Below are 27,488 nucleotides of genomic sequence, written 5' to 3'. Positions count from 1 at the left end.
TGCTTTACTTTTCTTTTATTTGTCAGAGTCAGGCGCCTTTTCGGAAACTAGACATCCTTGACAGCCAATGGAAAGACAAACGTAACCATTCGCTCGAGTTTGCCAGCTAGCTGGACGTTCTCACCTTTACCGAACCGTCTTTTGCCCAGTTTATAGCTGACACTATCTTTTTTTCGGGGGGGGGGGGGGCAGTGTCTTTACACCACATGCTCTCACTGACATCCTCTCTTGACCGAGAACAAATGTTTCGGGATCTGTTAGCGAGAGACCTTACGCCCGATCGTTCGCTGCTGTTTTTATCTGCCCTCACTGCCTTCATAGGCCTGCCAGTTAAGCAAGCCTGTACAGAAAAAAAGGCGTTGTTATCAGCATTAAGAAAACAATACGTTGCGTTCGTGGAAGACATTTTATCATCGCGCAACATTACAGGCGGAGCAACGTCCGAGCCCGCGTCCGATGGCTTCACCCTTGAACAGCGCGGTATCGCGGTGCGGCGCACAGAGGTGCATCACACCGAGACGCGTATCGCACGCCGTATCGGTCACTGTAGTATCGTTGCGTATCGCGCTGGTCACGTATCCTCTTCAGTAGAAGTCACGACCGCGCTGGTCACGTAGCTAGACTCAGCAGACAATTAGAACAATGTGGGGCGAACCCAGACCGGGTATCTCTATATTAAATTTATTCTGTATCTCCGTTCATCGGTTATTTCCACAGTTGATTGTTAGAGAAAAGCCCGTCGACTCAAGTCCCGGCGAAGTTCGTATCCCGGCGCGACTTGCACTGTCACGCTGTGCGCATGCGTTCATCGCGCATGGGCTCCATGCACCATAAGTTTCGCGACCACGCTGTAGGCTTCATGAATACGTTTGTGCAGCGAGCTTTATCGATTCGCTCCCGCGTCACCCGAAACGTACGCGGGCGTTATCGACTGAAACATTCCGTTCACGGTTTCGTGCGAAAATCCCGGTAGCTTTTTTTTTTTTTTTTTCTGTCAGCGCGCTACTACCACACACGCGACGTGACGTCCGAGCCCACACGCAAGGACGGCTGTATCATGTAACAGCGCGCTTGCTATTAAGCAGATTCCGGCTGCACCAGCTGAACTGTTACGCGCAAGCGACGACGAATGAGGTAGCTAACGAAGATAAAATGAGTTTCTCAGGGTCGTCGCACAGGCAGCAAGGATATCCAAAAGGATATACAAATTTACTTACTTTTAACTCGTGTATGAGCCACAGTCAAGAAACCTGGATCCAAACTTGAGAAAAACAAGAACAAAGGTGTGGTCCCTATACAATATATGGTACACGATTCTAATTAAAACCCCTTTGAAAACTCTCAGGCATCGAGGAATGGTTTACACAAAAGCTGCTAACAACAGATGACATAAGGCTAGTGCACAGAATGTTTTTGACATATTGACAGGAATTGCACACAAGTCACATTTATGCATGTACATTGTTTACTAATCCTTCTTTATTGACATGTACAAGATGAACAGATAAAACCACGTAGTAAAATGAGAGAAAATACATTATATTTAAAATTGGTGGAACAAACTGCCCTTTGTCACACAATTATGATGAGCAGACAATCAACGTGGCATCATGAAATACATTATATTTTATGAGGGGCCTCCTATATTACATGAGGATGTGTTCTAGCAGACTGTGCATAATGAACATTATAATGGGCATGATACAATGCTTGCAGAAATGAAAGTGGGCTTGATGACATGCACAACGCTTCTGTGCGAATGGTGTTTTGCCGAAAGCCGAAAAAGAAAAGTCAGTGTGGTCACTTATTCAGGTACTTGACCTCTTCTCCACGAATCAGTAATTTTTCGCTGTCAAGCATGGGGCCAGGCTTTGGCTGGAAAAGGAAGGTGTATGACTGGAATTACTAATAGACAGCAACATCCAGTAATGTAGCAAACTTGCAGAGAAAGTACAAATCGAAAAGCTGAGCCAAACAAAGGTGCCTCATTGAAAACAGTGCACACCACCACCGCATAACCTCGGAACAGTAGCAACAAATGGTGTTGCCACTGTGTTCGACCCTAATGACCATAATGCATTATCTGTCTTTTTAAAAAGCAGGTGCAGTCAACAGGAAAAAGTGTATGAGAAACATGTTGATACAGTCAAATCTCGATATAACGAACACTGATATAACGAACTACACAAGAAATTTGGTGGCCGGGCTTTATTTCATTGGAGTATTCTAGTGCTATAACAATATTGAAAACGTGTTATCCAACTCGGTATCGGTTATAGCGATACAAATTTTGGTTAGCAGTGCCTCAATATATATATTCTGGTAACAAAATTGTCAAATACAGACGCCGAGCAATTTTTCAGACGCTCGATTTTTTTGGACTTCCCTGCGGCACCGCCACCTACCATTAGCACTAGAATAATAACAATAGAAATTTCGGACACCGTACGATGTTTTCGGCATGAACAAACTTGCCGCCATGTTGAATGGCCCAAAACCGCAACTTTCGTTGCAGACTCCCGACGAAACGGAGCCGGCTAGAGCTAGTGGCCGAAGCAGCATGGCCGGTGACAAGCCGTTGCGGGAAGCTCGCCATCAATATGTTCGCACCCATAGACCTCATCGGCGATCGAGAGTGAGATCAGACGAACAGGCTAAATTGACGGCCGTGGTAGCGGCGTACGGATCCACGTGCGGTCCCCTCCGTTTCCGAAAAGTATGCTGGTGGCGAGACTTGAAATGACACACACTAGAAGGCCAGCACCTTGGCTAGTTTAACCACAGTCGGTAAGCCATCGTGTCGAGTCCGCGTGATAACACCGATCCCACGGTTGCGTATTCGCGGCGATTGAGAGCGAGCGCACGTAGTGTATTTTTTGCGTGTATAAGCTGCACCAGAACTTTGGAAAAAAATTGACAGTAAAGTCAAAGTGCGGATACTGAAACTTCGCTTTTAGGTGTGGCTTCACGGCAGCACACGCGGCACTGACATGAAGCCCCACCTAAAGGCAGTGTTCTCTGCCATATAAGGTTTCGTGATGCCCTAGGAAACACCACTTCCACGTGTAGAAGCGCTCTCTCCCCTCTTTTACGGTCACCCATTTTCTGATTTTCGGATCGCCATTTAGAATTTTCGCAGTGTTAGCAGTTCGAGAATAAATAGTGCAAGCAGTGCTGGCGAACCAGGACTCGGATCACAATTCATTGCGTTTTGCAGGACCCAATAAAGTTTATCCACTCATTCACTCACTCACATCACGAGAGCTGCGATAGGCATCGATCCTTTACACAGTAGCGGAAGGATATCAGCGTCGCCAAAGAGGTGGCGAAGATAGGTGGCGGAGGTGTCATGCATCCGCGAGACCTTTCTGCAGAGATTTGAGCATTCTTCTGTGCAGTTATTTCTGTGGGTTGCATGCGCCATTCTTTTCACATTTTGGGTTGTTAAAATTGGGGGTAGTCCTCATGCAAGGATGCGATAATATGTGAAAATAATATGGTATTTATTGTTGTTCCCATGCCTTGTGTCGGCACAGCAAAATGCCGACGGGCCATCAAAATTTGCAGGAGACTTTTTGCGCCAGCAGATGCACCCCACCTGGGTTTCTTTCAGATATGCCTGATCGCAATTTTTTTTCCTCATATATATATTTATGCTTGTAGCTAAGGAAATTTCGCGGCCAACGGACTTCGTTATTGATGAGGTTTGACTGTATTGCAAGATCATCTGCAGTTTTATATAACCACATCGTTCGCGCACATTACACATGGCAGTGTTCAAGCAATAGCACTCTCACAGTAACAAAAGACAAATATGGTACTGTACCTTTCCCATGGATGTTCTTTCGAAATTGGAGCCATTGCATTTCCTAAAAGAAAGGGAGAGAGACAAATTCGAGTGAAGTTAACACATTTTCACAAGCACAACACCCTCAAAACAGTTTATTTGAATGTACTTACAGTTTTTACTAAAATTATACTTGTTCAGACCTCTGACCAAAATGAACTTGAATGAATTAATTTCCAACTTACTGTTGTTTTAAAAATAATTACACATATTAAAAAAAAATTTAACAGATCATGCTATGGAGTTCATTGTGATAAAACAACACACAGAGATTTCTCGAGACCAACCCGTGAAACTCCCTAAGAAAGGGTCACGATTAAGATAAGCTACAAGCTACTGTATATATACAGAATGTGGGAAGCTTAAACATAATCAATGGTTGCAATTACACCATTGTATAGACGTATACTGAGTATTATCTACATAAGTTGACACAACTAGTGCACAGTGAAATTATATACTTCACATTACACAAGTAGCGAAAGCCAATAGCATTGATGTGCAGAGAACTTGATGTGTGTAAAAAAATGTCGGTATATTCAATTCGTGACAGACTGATAGAGGATGGCCGATAACCAGCCAGCAGAAGGCGTGCTTTTTGCGCAGAACGTAGACAAACCCTGCAGTGCGATTCAGTGCTGCTGTAAGGCACATATTATGTGGTCAGGCAAACTGCGACACTTCATGTTCTGCGGGGCTTTTGTGAGGGTGGGCAAAATTTCTTTGTACTCCGTGAAATGGACATTTTCTAGGAAAAGAAAAGGGGTGCAATGACTTGAGGATGGGCGATTACTTGGGATGGGGCAGTCCCTGAATATCAACAGAAGTCGAATGAGAGGTGTCTCAGCAGCCAATGTTTCCACAGGAAGAATAGTATACATCACCTCGACGCAGATAAGTCCCCATGTTGGAACGTTGGCTCCAGAAACATTCTGTTTTCGACCACTGCTGATCACTTCAACTCTATACTTCCACTTTATGTTTTCCTGTGAACCTCTTGTTTTCACTTAGAGCCCCTGCACGTGATATTTATGTGGCCGTGTCTTGCTCACCTGCAGCTGAGAGCTGGAACCCGGGCAAAGGTGACTGTGCGGTGACTGCAGTCCTTGCAGCGGAAGAAACGCTTCATAGCCTTGTGGTGCTTCAGGACATGGTTTTCCTTCTTGCACAAGTCAGATGCCTGTTGAGCTGTGTAGTTGCACTGATGAAAAACAGAAAGACCAGGAATTATACCATGTCAAAAAAAAAAAAAATCCATAACATTACACTAAAAAGCAGATATTCTTCAATTTCTAGCCTAGCCATAGCCTAAACCAAATATTCACATTATTATTACGTAAAACTGCATATTATTGTGACCCAAATATTTCATGAAAAAGGCACATAGTGCATCTTCGCGGTTACTAAATTTGTTTTTCTAACTTAGGGCATCTTCAGTTTTGTTGAAGAATTTTTGTCTTGCTCTCTACACATTACTGCTTTGTAAAGTAAAACACAAAGATTAGGGAAGTACAAGACGACGCACCTTTCTGCAGGACACCACATCACACTGTATTTCTGTGACAGACAGCATCTTTTCTTCCAGTTGCTCCTTCTTCTCCAATACGCTAAAGTACTGCTCTTCCTGTTCCTGCTCAAGCTGAAAACATACCCCAGAAACACACAACCGTTAGCCATAAGTCAATCACACACTGCATGAAGCTACATTCTTTACAGTTACTAAAGAGTCTTATAGTCGGGCACACTAAGGTTGCATATGGTAAAAGAACGTTAGTGTACATAAAAAGCAGTGTTGTCCGTGCTGCATATACAGAGAAACAAAGTCTGACTGGACTTTTTTGCATGCAAGGCCAATAGCATTCACTAACTTTAAGTCTACCTTCTAAAACTTCCCGCTAATTGTTCCGAACATCAAGTGTCAGACTTCTAAACATAATTCTTGGTGAGCAACTGTAATGGCAGTACATGTGACTGCATTCTCTGCCAGGCACAGGAGCACTAAATGTTTATAATGCAGTACAATGAATAGCTCAAAAAGCTGTTTCCATGTCGCAATCAACATTTTGTTTGTTTGTTTGCTTGTCTTATTCTCTTGGCTATGAGACTGCTTATCACTGAGACATGAAATCACTCTAGCCAGTTTATCACAATGAATATGTATTAACAACAGTTTCAGTTAACACTATTGCATCAGATTTGCATTTAGCAATAGCTGCAGGAGAAGTCAGCAACTTCCTTTTGTGCCATCTTCATTCTGATTCGAACAGCGCCAAACATGATGAACACACAAGCAAGGCATGCACTACCTGTATCTTCTACCCATTTGCTGTTGTTCAAATCCGAATAAGCAACACAAAAAAGTCGAAATGCTAAATGTCTTAAAGACGCAACATAATCTAAATAAGGCACACTTGAGCAGTCAGTGCATAACAACATCAGCATGGAATAGAGCCTTACATCATCCACTTGGTGAGCATGAGATGACTTTTGACGAAGCAGCTTCTCTACTTCTTCCTTAGTCAATGCTGGCCCCAGACGAGATTTTTTGGCTGCTGGCATTTCTACCAACTCATCATCTCGGGTTTCTTTGCCTGAAAAAGTGTTTGAATAGATGTGCCATCAGGTGAAAAGGAACTACCTGTGAAGTTGCACTAACCACTTCTGTGACGGGCATGACTGTGTCCTGACAGACTGCCATCACTGTATGACACAAGGTGCAAACAAGGTGCAAATACTACATGGGCCTCGGTGAAGCTTGTGTTTGCCGAGGTGCAGTATTGTGGCACCATCTAGCATGCACTTGAATGACGGTTGTAATGATTATAACATATACATTAGAGGATTCATACACGATGACACACATCAGTGTAAACACTAAGTATGAGAACTTGCCATGCAACTAAATTTTGCTGAATAACACATTTCGGAAGCATATTAGACACACAAGAAGGGTCCGAAACAAGTGCAAACACAAAGTGTATAACTTGCTATTGCAAGTAAAAGGTTGAAAGCAAGTGGCTAGAGGCGTATTTCATTCACTCCAATGACCCATCACAGTTAAGCTTCTTTTTTACCAGCTAATATGTTCACGAAATGCACAATTTTACACCAATGTGCATCACCAAACTGCGATCATGTGATACCTTTTCCAGCCACTAGATCCAATGTGAACAAAAAAAAGTGCAAGGCATGTGCGACCATGAGAAGTAGGAGCCCGGCAGGGTACCTTCCCCATAGTATTACTTGTCCCGCCCCTGACACTGAAAATGCTTCTACACACTCAATTTTCACTTTCGGCACCAGCAAATCCCCTATCACAGCTAATCCTATTGTGATAAGCATCTTCTCCTATCTGTATTGTAGTGCGTGTGGCCTACTACTGTTCGAAATGCACTGCACGGTTTTAATAGGCGGTAACCCAACCATGCCGCCGTTTCCTGCTACAGGCAGTGCGAAGTGAGTGTCATGTTTTACTCTGGCGGAATAGTATTCTGGCATCACCCACTAGCTTGTTTTCGTTTTGGCTTCCCATCGACATATTAGAACACTAAGCAATAGAAAATTGACACAGCATGTCTCAGGCTGCTTGGGCTCCACCAGCTCAGCGCATGTCTACATCTCGTGCTGCAACGATACGTGGAACACTTCGCATTTCGTAGATGTCAACTACAGTTTTGTCTGCCATATTTTTGAGTGACGTTGGATCATACAGCTTCCCAGTTAGTTTTTTTCTTGTAATCTTTTCCAAAATGTATGAATGAGGTTCTACTATTGGACACGACACAGAGGGTGGACAAGAAGCACAGACAGCATTGTTCCTGGGTACTACTTGAACACTGAATTTATTACACTGAATGTATTAGTGGCACCTCATAAAATGAGTTCGATATGAACTCATTTGCCTGTAGTTTTGTTGTAAGATTTAATAAATGTTCCTTCTCTTAATGACTGTAGCGCTGAAGTAGAAATGATGCCTGATCTTGCTCTTGCTGCAAAATGAAAGCCATGCTCACCTGATGTGGGAGGTTCCTCAAGTTTCCTTTGAATCTTAGCTTGAATTTCAGAGGACGTGGTGTCTTTTTTCACGGCATTAGGATCCTGTCTCACAAGAGGAGCTTTAGCACTCAGCTTCTGTGCAGCTCTCAGCTGTGTAGACAAAAAAAGATAACCCAAGCCCGAGTTTAAGGTTCCGCATCTAGTGTCAGCACTATTGCAATAATTATCAACAGTAGAGTTTGATTCAAGGCACAGAATACCAAATCATTGAACACACCATTTGGTTACATTCAAAAGGTTTGTATACTTTAATACTGCAGTAGCAGTAAGAATTTTTTTTTATATAGGGCTCTTCACCAGGTCACATAGCAAATTTCGGCTATACACTGAAAGTTGTTACATGTTCTCTAGGGAGCGTTCTGCCGCAAAAGAATAGGCTCATTAATAGCCGACATTAATCTTCAAATAGGCTCATTAATAGCCGAGATAGAATTATTTCAGCGCCACAAAACCATTATTTCAGGATGCGAGTGAAACTGCCAAACAAAAAACTTTCTCCACTTGCCTCGTACAGCCTCCGCAAGCGAAATTCCTTCCCTGTATTCTCCCATACTGGAGCTTGAGAAACGCGTGTCACATATGTCACGGGCCCTGCCTTCGTTTCTTTTCCTCTTTGCTTTTTTGCGGCGCGGCGCACTTCCACTGACGACGTCACAGGCAAGCTGTTGCGACTGTCTCGTTTCGCGAAGCGCACAATTTTGCATGCTATGCGCGAGGACACCTGACTAGCGGTATAAGTCAGTGCTACACGAACACTGAGGCAGACACAAGCGGATCACAGAGCATGATCCCATGCTGCAACACCATAGAAAATGACATAGTTTCGGTGTCTACGTGCACGACGTGGGAACAAGCAGATGAAACGAAAGTACATCTCTCTTGCTGTGGTGTGAAGTAAAACAAAAACATACAGACATTCGGTTTGTGTGTTTTATTATTTCTCTAAACTTTAATTTGTCTATTCAAGCAACAGATTCCAGAAATAAGACATGTTGACTTGAATAATTCTCGAGATTATATGTCACTACGAGTCATGTCACAGCATGAACACGTTAATGTAGGCGCACTAGCATGTGTACGTCACTCTCCAGCTTGGAGCACGGCAGCTGCAAGGGAAAGGGCAAACGGAGTTCGGTTTGAAATTCTACATCTTTCCGTGGCACGTAGCGAAGTAATAGTTAGCAGACACGATCGTTAACGTGCATTGTGTGCTCTGCGCTTGTCAGCTCAAAATGGCCAGACCTGGTGAGGGGCCCTTTAAAGTGCAGAGAAAAGCGATGGCAGACCTTTATTTGAGACATCTGGTGCAATGTAATAGGCAAATATTTTTTGAGCAATCAACAATGCTCTTGTATGAAAAGTTTTCCAACCCTATGCTTTCCTCCAGCTTGCTGATGTTACATTGTTACGGCCTTCTTCGTGACCTCCAAGCTTTCAAAACAGATTCCCTTGATCATTTTTTTGAGCTTGCAAAATAAAAAAAGCGACACGTGGGACGACCAAGGGAATAGGACGGTTGTTCTAGAATGGCAATGTTGGCCAGAAACTGCTGGAGGCTGAGGCCGTTGTGTCTTGGTGTGCTGTCTTGATGCAGCAGCCATTATCTGTCCCAAAACGATTACGGTTTCTTCTGGTGTACTGAGCAAAGCAAACGGCACAAAATCTCTTTGTAAGCTTGCTGATTTATCGTCTGGCTCAGTGGCATGAACTCACTGAGGTTGATGCCTCTGACACTAAAAAATGTGAACATCATGACTTTTGACTTTCTTCAGCCTCGGTAATAACGTAGACTTACACTGACAGCTCTGGATCTTGGATTCTGGGTCGTACCCAAAAACCGTCTCACCCCCGGTAATTACTCAACATAAGAAATCTGGCTCAGTTTGAAGACTTGTGATGATACACAGACAATGCATGCTGATCAGAATTCAGCCGCTGTGGCACCATAATTGCACAGATTTTTTGCATGCCCGAATTTTCAGCGATTATCCTCTAAACACAGTCCTTTTGCATATTAAACTGGCTGGTGATCATTCTAACAGTCAACCACTGATCAGCACACACCTGCCTTACACGGTAGATGTTGCAATGATTTCTGCTTGTTGCAGGCATCTCGCTTCTTTAGCCATTTTTCATTTCCTTGCGCCCCTCTTCGAACCTTTTGTGCAGTTCAAACACGTGTGTGTGACATGGTATCATCTCTGTACACTTGCCAAAGCATTTTGAGTGCTCCTGACAGAGCTTTCCCCAAGTAAATCAAAAATTTCTGGTTGCTTCATTGGTCTATGGTCATGGTTTATTCCTCAATTCTTAGAGCTGAACAGCTTGCAAAGGCAATGATATATAAAAAACAACGTATGAGTAAAAAAAGAAAAGCTAGATGGACACAGAAAGCTGCGATTACAGTCATATACTACTAAGGCATCATATTACTTGGCTAAATAATAAGCTTATCGCTATTTCACTCATAGCCCACAGAGCAGACCCAGTCCCATTGCTTTTCAGACCTTGTATAGCACAAGGAGTGCAACTAATGTTACCATGCAAATTTAGAGTGACTACTCACCTTAGCGATTTCAGATGGAGTTAAAGCAGTCAGTTTTGGAAACGGCACTGAACCTGAGCCAATGGGGCTGATAGCACCAAGTGCCTTTGCCTGCAATGCTGGGGCAGTCCTTCCGGAAACTAAAGATGCACCTGCAGGCGACTTCACACTGCCGTTGTGCATCTTGAGCAGGTCCTTAGCAGTGATAGATACCATTTCCTTTTTTGAGGATGCCGCTGCAAATGAAATGAATGATAGAAGAGGATCAGTTCGAATTCTGACTCGTGGTTCAAATTCTGGCTGAGCTAAACCTACCGTACTTGCTCTCACTGCGCTACCATACTTACTGCCGTGACAATAATAAAATCATGTCACAACAATTAATGCTTTTAACAAGTGGAAACAGTGGAAGTCGACTGCATGTGCTGATGACAAAATATGAGATAACAAAAGAGTGGTTGTGACAAATATTAGATGTTAAAAAAGAGGTTCTGCTGTACATTTGAAAGAAGAGGCAATGATGGCAGTTACAGCAATCAGTTTCGTCTGTGTAAAGTGGCGAAATATACAGTGTGCGTGAATGTCCACTTTCCGATATGGGGCAACTATGTACACACTTCTAACACTGTCAGTACTGTGACTGAAGGATATACACACACACACACACACACACACACACACACACACACACACACACACACATATATATATATATACACACATATATGTAGCTATAATGAAACAAAACATTACCAGATGATGTTGAGTCTTTCTCATGAACCACATGGCGAAGGAAGTTACGAGAGCCAGCGCCGGGATTGCACAATGCCTTGCCTCTGAAATTACCAGAATGAAATGACTCCTACACAGTCATAAAAGGAACGAAATGACTCCTACACAACCAAAAATGTACACAGCCAATGTGCTGCACGCAACAAGGGCATTTTTAATTTTTTTCTGGAACGCAACCAGGACTATAGCAGCAAGCTTTAATTTTGCATGTACATTGTGTACTATCGTTCATATGAGCTACAGCACGCGAACGTTTTGCTGTGCACTTTCGCACATACCACAATGTCTTCTTGATCTCCTCTGCCTGTCTGGCAACCTTGAGATTCCTTAAGATCAGTTTGACTTTTGTGTAAAGCTTTTTCGTTGCCTACAACAAAAAGCTTCAACAAGCTACAATGCGAAAGCGTATAGCCAAGCAGTCACATTTTGCAGCTCATACTGAGCACAGTAGTACATCGGTCCTACATGTTTGCAAGTCATTTCACGCATCATCCTTATCAGATAAAGCAGGATGCCACATGCATGGCTAAGCAAATACAAGGGCTGTATTCTAGAACGATCCACTTCTGTGATACTATCGCCTTGGCCGCACCTTTGCCATCTGCACGCACTGGTTGGTTGTCCTAGCAAAATCAGGTGAGCTATGTCATCCGATTCTGCTCTGCTAGCCAATCAGTGCGCGCCTAATAGAGATACAATCGCTGAGGCGATAATATAGCTGAAGTGGATCATTTCAGAATATGCCCCCAATAGAACCTCTTTCATAAGTTTTAGAAAAAAAAAACAGTGCGAGAAAAGACGTACTAACCGGGAAAACGTACGATCCGAAGTAACTAGAAAAGTTTGACAGACTCAACTATTGTTGACATCTACATAATGTGAAGCGTCGCGCGGATCGTTGAGGCATGAAACTCCGACGCACGTCTAGCTGGTGGTGCCCCAGAGGCCGGAGATGCGTTTTTTGTTTTCCTGTTGTGTGGTGTTTTAAGAGGGCGACGGGAAACCAAAACGAAATCAAGCTGGTGGATGACGCAGGATGCCGCCGAAGTGAAACGTGATGCCCACATTGTGCCGCCTGCAGCAGGGAACATCAGCGCGTTTGGATTATCGCCTATACTAAAGGCGCGCAGTATGCTACCAATGGCACTACGCACCACGTGCTGTAAAACAGATAGATGAAGACGCTTATCACAATAGGTTTGGTGGCGATAGCTGTGAATGTGGCATGCGACGACCCGGCCTGAGATTTGCTGGTACCGAAAAACGAAATTGTGCGCGCCGTTGTTTTCATGCGAGACGGATGGCTATCTATTGTTCTCGACTGCGCGCACCTCACATTTTTTCTTGTTCACATGGGATCCAGCAGCCAGAAAACGTATACGATCGCGGTCTGCATCATGGAATAGCGTCACGTTTTGGTTATCGTCTATTAGAAGCATGCGTTACGCTTCCGACGGCACCACGCGCTGTGAAATACTAGATAGGTGAAGATGCTTATCGCAATAAGATTGGCGGTGATAGCTGTGACCACAGTGTGCGAGGACAGTGGAGAAGATTTGCTGGTACCGAAATGAGAAACTGAGTGCGCGCTGACGTAAAACGTGAGGCGAGTGGGCAGGCGAGTATTGCGGTGAGGCTGCTGCAACGGGCAACTATATACTATTCTCGATCACGCGCACCTCACGCATTTGCTTGTTTACATGTGTTTTAGTGGCCAGAAAACGTATCTTATGATCATATTTTGGTGAAGCACCAAACGTTGGTGCTGAAAAATTGTGTGTTCTGGGAACGTATGAACCGGTAAAATATAAGCGTAACATTATTCGGTCATTTTTTGTGTTCTCGATTGCAAACAGGCGCACCAGGAAAACGTACGAAACAGTAACATATTAACAAGGTTCTACTGTGTCTCAAACATCAATTAAAAAGTATTTTTTATACTTCTGTTGATTACCAATGGGAGCTTATAGTCTCATATGTCTTGGCAATGGTAAAAACAAGCTGAAGCTACAAAACAGAACAACATGAAGTATGTGTATAGAAAAACCATAAACAATTAAATAAGCAGACTTACAGAAAATCCGACTTAGATGCAACAGCGTTTATGGCCTGGTTCTCTGATGAGGAGAGGTGCTTCAATTGAACGGCTTGTGCCGCGGCGTGCCGCGACGTCTTCTCGATCTCCTCTGCCTGTCTGGCAACCTTTAGATTGCTTAACACTAGTTTGTCTTTTGTACGAAGTGTTCTTGTTGCCTCTCGTCTGTAAAATGCAACAAAATATATGTTACAGAGCAGCTCATCATGCATTGCTAGATGAAAATAAAACACATAATTTGAAATTTCCAAGTAACGGAAATGAAGATGCAAAATGGCTGTGCAAAGCAAAGTGACCAGACAAGTAGCATGTTTAAATCAAGCTCAAATAAGTGCTAGGGCTTGTTTAAAAAAAGTTCAAAATCTGAATGCTCCTCCCAAAGAGTCCCCTAAAAAGTTCAAAGGATTTAACACTAATAGTGTAATTTGAGCATTGCAGTTCCATCCACACTGTGCAAGACTAAACTTTTTTTAACTAATGTGAGACAAAAATGTGTGAAATTGGTAGCCATAATCTATTACATGCACAAAGTTATATTGAGCTAAGCAGTGAGGCAATGCTACAGCATTGTCTTCTTTCCACGATACAATCACGGAGGCAGTGGCCAGCCACTTACGACATTGAATCATTTTGTGTGCATACCTGTCCGTGTAATTTGCCATAATTCTGCTATGAACCATACTTGTGCTTAACTTTGGACAGTTTAATCTAAACCATGTGGTCCCTAGAAGCATGAATTAATGCTCGTTTCTTGCATATACAAGAAACTTGGCTTTCCTTAAAAGTACCTTGTGTTTAGATTTCAGGTGGTGTACATTGTGCAACGGTACATTTATTGAGAATGCTTAAATGGCTGAAATGCTAAACAGTACAGCAGCCAATTGAGTCCCAGCTATGAGGGCATATAATACAGCCAAACCTCATCTTTACGGTAGTTGCATCTGACATGGAAATACTTTTGTTGTATCAGGTACAGTCAAACCCACTTACTTATAATGATACCAGATTTAACAATACATCTGGTATAACAATGAGCAGCCCAATGCACCATCAATAGCTTGCCACAATGCTCCCTTGCAGCATTGTTGATTACAGACCTAGATATAAGGAAGTTGGTAAAATTGACAATTTGCTTCGTTTTACTGAAATTCACAATACCATTATAATGAAATTCGGTCTATTATGCAAATAAATACAGTTTCCAATTGATTTTTCTTACAGGGTAGAGGCCGCACAAATTCTTGAAATTATCTGGCAATCAAAAGAAAAAAGCAAATTTGAATGAGAAAAAACAAAATAATTTTGTTGAATTTGAGAGTCAGCGACCAAATATATGATTTCATGCCATGTCAACAATATCTTCACATTGGTGGTACGAAGCGAAGCCAGCCACACTTTTACATCCACTCTGCCCCCATGGCTGATGGTGTCGCCCGCAATAGGATGACGCTATCATGAAAAGTGCCAGCAGCAGGGAGCGGGGAAGACAGAGGTTGCCAGATAAATGTATCCAAGTCCGCAATCCCACAAGAATTAACAGACAGATTTATTGTTTCCGACGATCCAGCACAGGTTGAAACAGCATTAATTTGTTCTGGTGGGGCTTATAAATCTCTGCAACACGTACACAAGATTAAATTCAGCTATATTAGGATTACTGAATAGCTCTGCAGTGCATTGACCGACTCACGTGGGATTCATAAACATCTGGCCCCCGTAGATGACTTGGCTGTTCTTGAGGACTTTCTGCTTCAATCCGCTTGGCGCAACACCAGAGTATCTTAAAAACACATTGGACATAGCAGTCAACATTACAGAGTGTTTGGAAGAGCACGACAACCATTTTTGAAGAAATAAGCAAACAATTATGTCTGATATGACTTGGTTTAATGGGCCACTATGAAAGGGAACTCAACTAGAGCACATAGCCTTGAACAATCATTTTGAGGGATACAGCTTTCAGTGTGCTTAAATGAATTTGAGAAGTGTACACAACAGAGATCTGTGAATAGTGATACATTCCTTGTCAGTGTCAGTTACACATTGTTGAGTGCAGAGACAACAGTCGAAGAACCATGCACTTATGCAATTTCTTTTTCAAGATAACCAAATGGCTGCTCTTTTGTAAGCCTATGACTGGACAGAAGGGCTCTAAAGGCACATTTGAGGCTGCAATAAAAACACACAGGCTGCACTACGTTCTGTAGAATACAATGAAATTAATCTAATACATGTAAACATCAATGTATATTGCACTTCTCTTTACAAAGATGCTGTAGTGGACATTATGATATGACATTAATCTAATAACAGCAGTGCATGCCTTTCAATGCATTTAAGCAGTGCAATGGATGTTACATCATGTGAAAGTGAAAATGATTTTGAACGCGCTTGTTCAGTAATATAGATATGGATTTTCGGAGCATACTCAGCTGGAATGACAGGCAAAATTCTAGGTGCAAAGTCAAGAGATGGGAAGAAGGCAGTATGAAATAGCAAACTGGTGTAGTGGATATCCTAGATGACACTAAAAGGAAGAAATGGAATAGGGCAGGTCATGTAATGCATAGAAGAGATGCTTGGTGCTCTGTTGAAGCCACCTTCCATGGAGCACCAAATTTTGAGCGGGGAAAATGCAGTCCAAAGCACAGCTGCATATTCGTCACACCACACTTCATGCAAGCAACCAAGAACAGGCGAATGCCGCCCACCGTGCCCCCGGAGCAGTCTGCAAGGAATTGTCGCCAAATAAGCTGGACTTGAGTGACCGACAAAAGCCAACAGTTGTGCTATGATCTCATTGGTTAGCAATCTCCACTGCGCGCAACCGCTTCCTGTGGCAGTATTCATTAGGTGGCGAATATATAGAGAAAGTTGATCGGGCACCATTTCTGGTCACAGTATGAGCATCGAGATGCCTACTAACTGTACTGGCAGCCATTCAAAGCTGTATCTGAGACTGAATTCTTTCTTTCGTTTGTTGCCCCCCCCCATCTTCACCCCTAATTTTTGCAGACAGCAGACAGACAGACAGAGAACTTTAGGTCCTGAGGTACGCTGCCGCTCAAGGCGATAAATTAGCGGGCAGCTCCCACGTCCTGAATTTTGAGGTCCCCAGGTACGCATTTGTCAACCCTGGAAGTTAACCTCTCGCAGCAAAATCAAGCCCATTTTCCTCAAATGAATTGGTGAAAACTATCACACAAGAAGTGGAAAGTGAGAATGACATAAGAAAAACTAAAAGTTCCAAAACTTACGATGCCTGGAGGTCAGTTCGCTTGGAACTCATCTTGCGGTACTCGGCTTTGACGTGGTACACACAGTAAGGACAGGTTGACCTAGTGAACACAAATTTTGTCCACAATAATGTAGCTATATAAAAATTCAGAGAATTTAGATTCAGCTGCGAAGTTTCATGCAAGTCATCGTGGTTGCTTAGTTGCTATGGTATTGCGCTATTAAGCATGAGGTCGCGGGAGCGAATCCCAGCTGCGGCAGCCGCATCTCGATGGGGTCGAAATGCGAAAACACCCTTGTATTTCGATTTATGTGCACGTTAAAGAACCCCAAGTGGTCCAAATTTCCGGAGTCCCCCACTACGGCATGCTTCATAATCAGATTGTGGTTTGGAATGTAAAATCCCATAATTTAATTAATTTTTTAGAATGTTTCATGCAATTACGATCCAGTGCGAAATTGCACATGAATAGGAGATTCTTGTACAACAACAAATCAAAACACTGAGTACTTCCTCAATACTAGTCTACTAATAGGTGCTTTGAAATTAACCTATCGCAGAAGCAATGGGCATAGTATAAATACTCATCGACACAAGCAAATTTATGCTTCTATTTAGGACTAACAAATTTACAGGTTAGCATTTAAAGCAGTTATCGAGCAGTACTATGATCATTCAAAGATTTAAACTGCGCTTTGTTCCCCAGCATTTAAAATGACTAACATGCATCTTTAAGGCATCAACTGACAACTAAATATTTTACAGAAAGCTTTTATTTGGCCTGGAAATTTCCCATCACGTGGCTTGTATAACATAACATAGTGTTTAGGTGGTAGACGATTGTGGGAAAAGAATGTTGCGTAGTGAGTCTAAGAGGACAATGTGCACAGAAAATACGAAAATGTGAGGGAAACCAGGTGCCTTATGTGAGACACTGAAGAACTAGTATGTCACACGCTCATGTGGTCAATCGACATATACTGAAAGTAAGATTTCATTTGAGCTTACATTATTAGATAACCTAGATATCACTAGGCAATCCCTTATAAAAATTATTTACTGGCATTTACGGCCTATCACTATTCTCCAAAATGCTAATCTTTGTTTACACTATTCTGGTGTACACAGTCACCTCGATGAGGTATGGCCACAGCTACGTGGCCCCCTGTCCCCCCCACAGACACACGTCCCACCCTCACTTTTGCTGTTATGGACTGAAAATTAACACATACATGTTCACTACATTGGTGCAGGGTTGACCATCTCTTGTTTTGCCTTTGCATGTTCCAAAATCCTTGGATGTTCCCATCAGCATCACTTTGCCCGGGTGGTCTATACTGAGGCACACTTCTTTTCGACCGCTCTGTGGAATGGATGCGCGCATGCTAAGTGAATGTCCAATATCAAGCAAGCAGGCAGACTGCACTGTGTAGCAGCATCTTGATAGTTGACGTTTATTAACTTTTTTTGTTGCCCAGAGACATATAAAGCCATAGAGAGGCACACCTTATTATTAGTTCACACCCGCTGTCTGCACATGGCACCAGTAATATACACCCAGCGGTGTCTGGTATCTCACAGGAGTGTGGTTGGTGCTCCTGTGAGATAGCAGATGGGCCCAGACACTGAAATTTATAATTCAATAGCTCAATTTTAAAGAGTGTTGATTTTCTTCATCACATGAAAGTGAAGTAATGCTATACATCTTCATTTATCTAATGCAATCTTTTTATGCAATAGCATAAATACATTAAGAACAACAACTTACGTAGCTGTCCTTGTTTGGCATGACTGATGGATTCAGAAAACCAACCACAGAGCCAATTGATGTCTTCCAGTGCTTCTCATGTACATCACCAAATAGAAACACACAGACAAGGTTTTCACAGTTTTGCAGGTCTGTCAACTTCCATATTGAGAATGGCTTTCCCTGCAACAAGAAATATTTTTTTTTCTTAGAGCCAAGAAAAGAGGCAAGACTGGAATTACTCAGCATTGCAAAAGAAAATAATTCCATTGTGTGGGAAGCCAACCTCAGTTGAATCAAATTTTAAACTCGACATCTGTGCTAATGCTATGTTGATACCTGTATCTCTAGGATCTGTACCAGCATATGTGGACACCCTAGATCAAGCACCAATAACAAATTATGTGTTATTGGTTATTCGGTTTAACATTAGTATGTGTTTGCCAAATGTGTTATATGAAACCAAATTTAAGCACCTCTTCCTGTTCACCTCTTGGTCCCTCTAACTGGGGCAGGATGCTTGAAATTGCATCATCATTATATTTAGTCCCGCAGTTATCTTTCTACAAAAACAGGTCTATTGAGAGTGGGAGTTAAGCTTAGATTTACTGAGTGCTTAATATGATGTTAATACAATTGCTTAAAACTAAAGTTAAATTGTAAGGACCATGAAGGTGATTGATTCAAAACTACAGCGCCTTGTGACATAGAAATCAGCACAATGAGAGAAATGTCCACGTATGTAATGCTATGTTGGTTTGATTTTAGCAAGGGCTGATGTCACAAAACGAGTTTAACTAACTGAGATTACAACCATGTCACAACATCACCAAACATGGGTGAAACGGGGACCTCAAAACCAGTACTGGCTAGACCAAGTGACCAAATAAATAATTATTTATTGTTTCCTTAATAGAGCTACAAAGATTATATTGTGAGATGAAAGTGCATGCCTATTAAATAAAAAATGCAAGAGCTTTGCATTAGTATTACGTTTCAGTGTGAAGTAAACTCCGTCCCAGGAAGTGGTACAAGCTGCATGTTTACAAACAGAAAGGTACGGTAACACATAATGTAGACAAAAAGAACAGATGACACTTCTTTGCGTTTCTTAGCAATGAAACATAGTTATCCTTGCCTTGCCAGCGCACTCTCAGTAGTAAAGCTAAAAATATATATTTTTTTAATACTTTACTTGCCATTCTATCTTTGTGATGTCATGCTCTGCAGCTTGTCTAGGAAATGACAGCGGCATGTTGACAAGTAGAATTAAAGAATGAACAAACAGCTGCAACTAAATGTAGACACATGACTAGAGATATGATTAAACTGACATTTTTGGATGTCTTTGGTGGTGTCTTGTTGACCAGCACACCAACTGTAACCCAGTCAATGTCGATCTTCTTCTGCTGAACAAAACTGGGTACCATGGACATCTTGACCATTTTTCTTCCACTCATACGGGCTTCCATAACTGTTGATGACACCAGGGGCCGTCTGAAAGTGCAAGCATCGTTTCAACATTCACAGCTCAGCAGATACGACTTGCTTCAGGCTAGTCATGCAACTAAGTTGTCAGGTAATATCCAGTTATTGTGATGCATGACCAAAAGCAGCTGTCAAGCCATATTCGTCAGCATAAAGCATTTAGCATAGGGTGGCATCTCCGAAGGCATTATTTCAATAAAATTTCGTTTCACTGATGGGCTTTATTGCAATAGCTAACAACAATAACTACAATAGCCTTAATGAAACGGATCGGACATATTTTGCAGATGCATAGGGTACAGCTAAAGTTAATCATTCACACCACAATTTGTGTGAAGCGTCTCATATTAAGAGAGCTACGGATGATTGCAAGTTCCTCCTCAATCGTCATACATTTTCCCCTGAACTCGTTCGCCGAGTGATTGGGGCTAAACTACGCCTTCACTGGCTCTGCGTCATGATGGCATGTCGTGTCATCTACTTCCGGTTCTCTAGGATCAAGCGCGCGTGAAGCCTCTCCAACCTCTCCGGCAGCTGCCTGGCAGTCGACCCCAAGCGAGAGCTATCGAAGCAGCGTGCGTTGCGAGCATTCTGTCGCAGCATCGAATGTGTCTGGTATTTCGGTAACCACAGGTGGGCTGGGCTTTTCAACAGATGGGTGGAGGCATAAACTCAAGCTGATGAAGCAACTTTAGTTTACACATTTGCGAGGCCTGATCGGTTAGCACGGTCCATCCACCTATTCGCGCTGAGGTTAACCAGCCAAACAAAGAGCTAATGTTGCTCTAACCAAGTGTAAAACATATTAAACATTTACAAAAACAGTATGGTAAGGATTACGCTCCTGCGAAAAATTTACACCAGCAGCAAAGAAGAATACACTTCGTTACTGCTACTGTGTCTGGTTGAGCTCTGTGCCACCAGGTGGCTGCACCGTGCAGATCATTTACGTTTGCGCTTCTGCTCATCCCGTGAAACGGCAAGGTCAAGCGGCCAGGCCCTGTGCCCTCACTTGTGTTTACTTGAATACCAGACTCGTGAAACGCTATTGTGGTAGTAATCCTCCGGTGTAAAGGGACGGCCGCAAACGCACAAATTCTGGCGCCGATCGGATAGAGACAGTCAGATGCGCTGCAGCCACTCCGCTTGTCTGCTGCTTTGCAGAGGGACACAATGTCGCAGCGTGACATATTGCCAGTCACTACGCTTGCAGCCCACAACGCAACAAAGGCGATTCATGGTGCTCACGAAAAGACAGACCGACACTGATCGCGGAGCTCTCGTCAAGACGGAGCATGTTGTAACACAAGCAGACGATGCTTGCTGTGTGCCGGAAGTACTTAAGTTTAGTGAGAAATTGTTCTTGTACATTCTCTTGCTGTTACTTTCTTTTTATAGAAACAAATTAACTAACATTCCAAGTATTACGAACATCATTTCTTCACCATAAAGGTGGAAAAATTATCGATGACGCGACCTGGGCAGCCAATTGGCTAGCTCGCCCTACTGACGTCAATTGGGTGATTTACGTCATATGGGTAGGGGCGGCTGAAAATTCCGCCGAGAAGTGTGCTGCGATCGGCAGCGATGTACATTTTTAAAACCTTATAATAAATTAACACGCTTTATGCGGCGGAGCACTTAGATGCGTCAATTAATGATCAGAAAGACCTACTGACTCAGTAGGTTTGTACAAAATCGTCAAAATAATTTCAGGGTCCCTTTAACAATAGCTAGCACAGGGAAATGCAGTGCAAGCGTACCAGGGTAAATTCAACCACCAGGGTACTTTAACAGGTAGCCTAACTTTAGTATACAGCGTCTTTGCATTCCATCCTCAGTGGCCTTGACCTTTTATATGCATTCACACTTGCCTTTCAAGGGCACTACACATTAAGCTAGCTTTCTTTTTCTCTTCAAATGCTCTGAAAATGAATAAATTAGTTTCTACCAATCTAGTGGTTTTCTGCAATGTATGAGATGGTATGTTCAGTTAAACAATAGTGCTGCATAAAAAATTTCTAGAATCAGCTTTGGAGGAGTAAATTTGCAATAATTAAACCATTCACTGTAGCACAGACCTGACAGTTTGATTTCGGCAATGTTCAGTTATTTTGATAGCGTTCACTGTACCGTTTGTCAAACGTCAAGCCAGCGTGGGACGGTTGGTGTATACTTACATAATACGTATGCCAGAGTAAGGGTCCCTCACACCACTTTCCTCATGCCCATCAAGTAGAAGGGTGCCTTTGCGCTTATTGTCTTTCCCTAAAAATATTAAAAAAAAACGACGAGAGATGTATAATACAGCAAAGGGAAAAGAGGCACCGCTGACTTACATGTATCAACAGGCGGCCGTGATGAAAATCCGGACGATTTTCGTTCTTCGAGGTTTCTCTTTATGCTCTTGCCCAGTTTGCTCAAACCTACTTCGGTCGGATATCGTTTCTCGTCGTCTGACGAATCAGTGTCACCGGAATGCACAACACTTTTCTCTATTGACGTTTTTTCCGGCTCCTTCTTACCATCGTCTTTAGAAGCCGCACTGAATATATCTTCGTCCACAAGTTTCAAGGGCTTTCGCGTGGAGACTGAATTACTGGAGCTGCTTCCACTATCTCCGTTTTTTCTCGTGGAATCGCCTTTCGCTTGCACGGCGGAAACTTGGGACGCTTCTTGGCCACATGATCTTTGGTTTTTGAGCTGTCGCCGAAGAATATCCATCTTTTCTTGCATTTCACGCAGCTGCTTTTCAATAGCCGCAGTGGAGGCCGGTTCATTTTCACTTTCTCGATCGCAAGTATTATGGTCGCTTATCGTATTTGAAGGACCCTGACCTTCTCCCGCTTCCTTAAGCTCTTGCCCAAGTAGTTCATCAAGGGCGTCGATGTCCAACTCGGCATCTGTTGATTGGAGACATGATTTTTAAGCAATGAGACATGAGAACGCTGGCAAACTCACAAGTGCTGCTTCACTCACTCACCATTCATTGTGTAGATAGCTGATTAGCACCTAACGTCAAGAGACAAGACTAATGCCTACAATTTACCATTTACTTTGCCGCGTTCCAAAAGCAACATCAAACACGCCTCCGAGGCTCTCCGTCTTTCCGCGCGCTTTTCACGGAACGCCGCGAGCGTCCTCTGCGATAAAATGGAAGTTAGCTGCAGGTGAAAGCACTAAAGCGCATAGCTTAAGTTTTTATACAACGTTGTTTATTGTAGTATGACGTATGTATAGCTTATGAATAATTATTATCGAACACTGTTGTCAAACATTATTTGATTATTAGGTTTTCAGAACGCACGCCAGGTGGCTTGGTTTCGAAAACATGGTTGTGTGTTGATATGTGAGCATGATCGTTTCAGAATGCGATAAAGTTTTCCCACCTAAACTGTGGCCAAATGCGACTTGAGGCGTTCGCGAAAACTTTTGTAAAACAGGTCGGAATGTGATCTCACTGTCCACGCGTCGTGACGGCTTATTGCACCGTATCGCAGGGTTAAGACGCGCGCATCTTTTAATTTTGTGCGTGCCCGTGGACTCTCCGCACTCTCCACGTAGGAGTTTATTCGGCAAGTGGTAACAGCATCCCGCCGCGGCATTTTCACCTTCGGCATGGTCTACAGCAGCAAACCGAGAGCAGCGCACAGCAGCTGCATCAATCGCGTGAGCACCACATCTTGCAGGATCGTGTTAGCGTCGTGTGGCTGAGCGCCGTGTGTGGTGTAAACAGTGCGATCGGTGAGACCTCGTGGCTGCGCGCGTTACTGATTGTTGTGCACATTCGGTGCCTCTAACGGATAAACCAACGCCCACAGATGGTGAGTTTAAAGTATCTGCAGTGCAACAATGCTTTCATGCTTCCTCGAAGAAGACAATACATTTGTTGGGTGCCATCCACGTTGGCCGCAGCGAAGACGATAAAGAGACTCGCCATTTGGGACCGAGCACGCCTAACCTTATTTCTTCTTACGCTGGTTCACAGGACTCGGAGAAGAAAACGGAAGTCAAAGGCAAGAGCTGGCGCAGAGAACGGGAGGAGAGAGGTCGGCGGCTGCAAGCCAGGGCTTTGCAAGCTGAGAAAAATGACCAGAAATGTGCGGTTCCGTGCAGCGATAACCTTCCGCCCGGTGCTGGTGGCGATGCTAAACAAGGTACTGTGGCCAGCCTCGCTGTTCTGCCGGCGCATCGCTGCCGCAGGCTTCTTAAAAACACGGCCTGACTTCCGTTTTGTCTCTGTTCCCAGAAAATGACGTCGTCTCTGCGAATGACAACTCGGGTGACACGGTTTCGAAACGGGCTGACAGCCTGCCCCCAGAAGAACCACCAGAGGAAGTGGCTCTCGGCTCAGTTGAAGTAAGGATCATGTTTATTGCAGGAACTCATCTTAGACTGAATATTGAATTCTGCACATTTATTACAGTATCAGCTCTTTTGATTGAGGTTGTGTTAGTATCTCTCATAAACGAACTATGTGTACAACCACGTGTTTACGTGTTTATTTATTTTACATTGTGTGGCGGTAACACAGCTACTGTGCTCGTTAAAATACAATACCTTGACCTCCCTTAGCTACATTATTATGTCCATCCACGCTATGCAGCCAGCCAACAGTTGTGCAATATGAGAAATTTTCTACCTTTTAATTATCAACATTAACACTGGCAAAGGGCAAAGGTTACTTGCTGACATTAGAGGCACATTCACCCTGCAGGAAAATATGTTGCCCTTTTTATTTCCTAAACATTTTCTTTCTTTTTCTTAATCACAGGACAATGCTGCCGCTGTTGAAGAAAGTGAAAAGGTAGGTGAAAGACATATAACATTATTTTTGACTGAAGCTGTTAAGTGGAGTTCTGCAACGGTTTCCGTGAACCAATGAAGGGTGGCATGGTCCATATCAATTGTAAATGCAACGTAACGTGTATCAGTGCTCCACATTTGCTTTAAATTGTAATGATCAAGGATTATAAAATAAATGTTATCTTGTGTATAAGTGGATAACAACCCGTATGCACAGTTTTTTGAACAACTAATCCGTAATTTTTGTTTCTCTCGTCGTATTATACTGGCTTCATGTTGTACTTTAGTTAGGGGTGTGTACGACTGTAACGGTGAAAGCTGATGGTGCATTGCTGCAATGCAGCCTATGTGGCAGCCTTCACTAAGAACAGCAAGCCACAACTGCGCTTGAATGCAGCAGTAGTTGCTGCTGCATTTGAGCGAGGCTGTGAGCTTACACACAGACCCCTAGCCAAAGAGCATGAGAACTCGTCTGCGCAACTTCACTGTCTTAGATGTAGCAGACGTTAGATTGGCATAGAACTGTGAAATGTTTGCTTGTGCAGTTTCTGATACTTGTGCTTATTTTGTCCAAGGCTCTCCTTGATGCATACACGGCAGAAGTTCAAGAGAGACTGAACTTCAAATCAGAACTTCGGAGCAAGAATTTAACAGCTGCTGGTAAGAGTACTATTGCCATATCTTTGTTTTTTTTAATGGAAGCATTTTTTGTCATCATGCCCAGTATGACAAAGATGTACGTAGGCGTGAAAATTTGGAGCAGGTACAATAGTTAATATGGAATGTTGGGTTAGTTGAAATTGTGACATAAAGTATAAGTGAAATATAAAAGTGAAAAATGCAGATTGATACATGAGGCCTATTTGCATTAATAAAAGAAGGTGATAGCTGTGTGTCAGTCGTGCTGTGAATTTGGTTATATTTGTCAGTGCCATTGTGTTATGCATACAGTAGGAGTTTGGAGTGGCTTGCATATTGACTGCACCGCGTCTGTTGTCACATGAATTGTAATGTTTTTCCAAAGTAAAAATCGTCAAAGGCCAGCAATCTTTCTGTCCTGCTGCTTTCTATCCTTTTGCTTTCCTTACGGTTTTCCAATAAGCATGGGAAATTTTTTTAATGAGGAGCCAGTTGAAAATTAGTGTATAAATATTTTGTTGTACAGATGCTCAAAATCTAAGATGCTCAAATTCTTTCCAACATAAAAATTAATCGTTATAGACTGTTATAATCAAATTATTGCTCATCATCACTACTGCTACTTGTATATGTGTTCTCCACGCTACATAATAAAGGGGCCCTGAACAACTTTTTGTTGAAGTTGAGAAATGCATTTGAAGTTAAAATAGACCTTTTCAGAAACACTTTGCCACAAAAAGTGCTTCAATGCATTCAGCAGAAGCGGAGTTATTGGCAATCAAAGGTTGCGCATGATCCCGTTCGCTGTGCTCCAGTTCTTTCTTCATTGCCTTGTGCTGCAAAGGCTACGGCTGAGCGTGGCATGCCACAATGCTCCGCCTACTGAACGTCACCGTGGTGCGCAGTTCAAATTTGATTTTGGATGTCCACACAGACCCACTATTTCAGGTTTTGGCATGCCAAACGCCATTGTTATCAGCGAGCCGCAGTGCGCTCAGCCGGCGGACTTGTCGCAGCACCTTGCCGCAGTTGCAAAATCTGCGCTACGTTGCAGACAGCAGATACATGCAATTGTAGTGCATATGCGCAGTGTTTGCTTTTTGCATGGCAGGGCTTGAGTGTGCACTTGGGCTATATGCTGTAATCAGACCGTGCTACGGGGTGCGGACTGGCTTTGGCCTGCACCAGTTCAACCGACAGATGGTACCTGCATCCAACTTGCACATATTGAAGCGAAGTCTGCCAAGGCGTCTAACCAGAAGTGGCCAGGTGTGACCACACGCTGGCAAGTGCGCGTGTGGTCTGACCAAGTTTCACCTGGTTCCTAGCTAGTTGTGTGTTCAGAACTAGTCACAAAATAATCGAGACCTGATGGCTGCGACACCGCTAAGCAGGGTGGTCAAAATTTTATTCCTACGCAGGTGGCTGTGGCCGAGTATGAGCAGACGATAGCCTGCTTCTTCCAGAAGTACGTAATTATTATCGAAATCCGAAAGCACATTTTCGCTTACTTCAGCCTGTTTATTAAACTGCTTCAATAAATATACACAGTAGCAGAAAGAAGCAGCACACTGGTCCAAAGAACCTTCTTGATTGATGTCAGTTATTGGCCAATAGCAGTCGCATATGGGGATCTACTATATTACAAAACAAAGTGCGCAGAAAGAGCAAGGCGCAGGTTTCTGTTGAAAAGAGAACGTTAGAGAAAAAGGTGACTTTGCACTCTGCTTGCAAGCTTCGCGCGCTGCGCACGACTGCAAAAGTTGGCTGAGATGCTTACAGCTGTGTATGCTATTCGCAGGCTGTGTTTGTTTCGTTAGCCCTAAGGGTTGTTTAGGACCCCTTTGAGTTAGGCAGCGTGGCTGCTAGGTTACATACCAACTTTCATTAAATTATTCATAATGTTTCCTAAGAGTGCTTCTTTTGAATTTACAGGCACTCGTCCAGAAGAGGCATTCTTCAGCAGGCTAGACTCAAATTTGCGGAAAAATACAGCTTTTGTAAAAAAACTGGTGAGCACTATCACATTACATTGTATGCAGCTGACACTCATAAGAGATATTTCTTCATGTAGAAAACAATCTCGGAAGCTCAGCGGGACTCCCTCCTGAAGGACATGGCGGGCCTCAATCTGACCAAGTACATCAGTGAAGTGGTATGGCGTATTGACAAATATTCTGTAGTTGAGCAACTTACGTGGCAGTGAGATGAGATGATCACTCCTTGTATCTTGTT

General features: G+C 43.1%; 2 protein-coding genes across 5 annotated transcripts in view; one reads left to right on the top strand and one right to left on the bottom strand.

Moving 5' to 3' along the window:
- Nucleotides 1–1,447: 1,447 nt before the first annotated feature.
- On the bottom strand, nt 1,448–22,944 carry Mcm10 (minichromosome maintenance 10 homolog). Its single transcript, XM_065437704.2, has 17 exons — nt 22,792–22,944; nt 22,148–22,711; nt 21,989–22,076; nt 19,655–19,817; nt 18,342–18,503; nt 17,806–17,936; nt 16,593–16,673; nt 15,026–15,115; nt 13,315–13,500; nt 11,202–11,284; nt 10,470–10,684; nt 7,861–7,993; nt 6,305–6,438; nt 5,373–5,486; nt 4,900–5,048; nt 3,827–3,869; nt 1,448–1,875 (listed from the first exon to the last, which is right to left on the bottom strand). Exons 1-17 carry the CDS (start codon nt 22,796–22,798, stop codon nt 1,801–1,803), a joined length of 2,418 nt encoding a protein of 805 aa, XP_065293776.1. The 5' UTR covers nt 22,799–22,944; the 3' UTR covers nt 1,448–1,800.
- A 181-nt stretch (nt 22,945–23,125) lies between these two features.
- Nucleotides 23,126–27,488, top strand: part of Upf2 (UPF2 regulator of nonsense mediated mRNA decay) — a 51,162-nt gene continuing 46,799 nt past the window's right edge. For 3 of the 4 annotated variants that reach the window (XM_065437703.1, XM_065437702.1, XM_065437700.2), the window contains exons 1-7: nt 23,126–23,477; nt 23,797–23,965; nt 24,058–24,167; nt 24,583–24,615; nt 25,190–25,274; nt 27,189–27,265; nt 27,328–27,408. In XM_065437703.1, coding sequence (XP_065293775.1) covers nt 23,427–23,477; nt 23,797–23,965; nt 24,058–24,167; nt 24,583–24,615; nt 25,190–25,274; nt 27,189–27,265; nt 27,328–27,408 — 606 coding nt within the window. In that variant the 5' untranslated portion in view covers nt 23,126–23,426. Of the gene's footprint in view, nt 23,633–23,796; nt 23,966–24,057; nt 24,168–24,582; nt 24,616–25,189; nt 25,275–27,188; nt 27,266–27,327; nt 27,409–27,488 lie in introns of all 4 variants that reach the window. The other variant, XM_065437701.2, reaches the window with a different exon arrangement.

This window comes from Dermacentor albipictus, chromosome 5, assembly GCF_038994185.2.
Source record: "Dermacentor albipictus isolate Rhodes 1998 colony chromosome 5, USDA_Dalb.pri_finalv2, whole genome shotgun sequence".
Classification (NCBI taxonomy): domain Eukaryota; kingdom Metazoa; phylum Arthropoda; class Arachnida; order Ixodida; family Ixodidae; genus Dermacentor; species Dermacentor albipictus.
This window is presented reverse-complemented; position numbering and strand designations above follow the sequence as displayed.

Excerpts from the sequence above, each read along its gene's own strand:
- Mcm10 (XM_065437704.2), bottom strand. Across the intron at positions 13,501-15,025 it reads CAGATGTTTATGAATCCCAC|ACGAGAGGCAACAAGAACAC; the intron begins GTGAGTCGGTCA and ends TGCATTTTACAG. Across the intron at positions 3,870-4,899 it reads GTTCCAGCTCTCAGCTGCAG|GAAATGCAATGGCTCCAATT; the intron begins GTGAGCAAGACA and ends CCTTTCTTTTAG.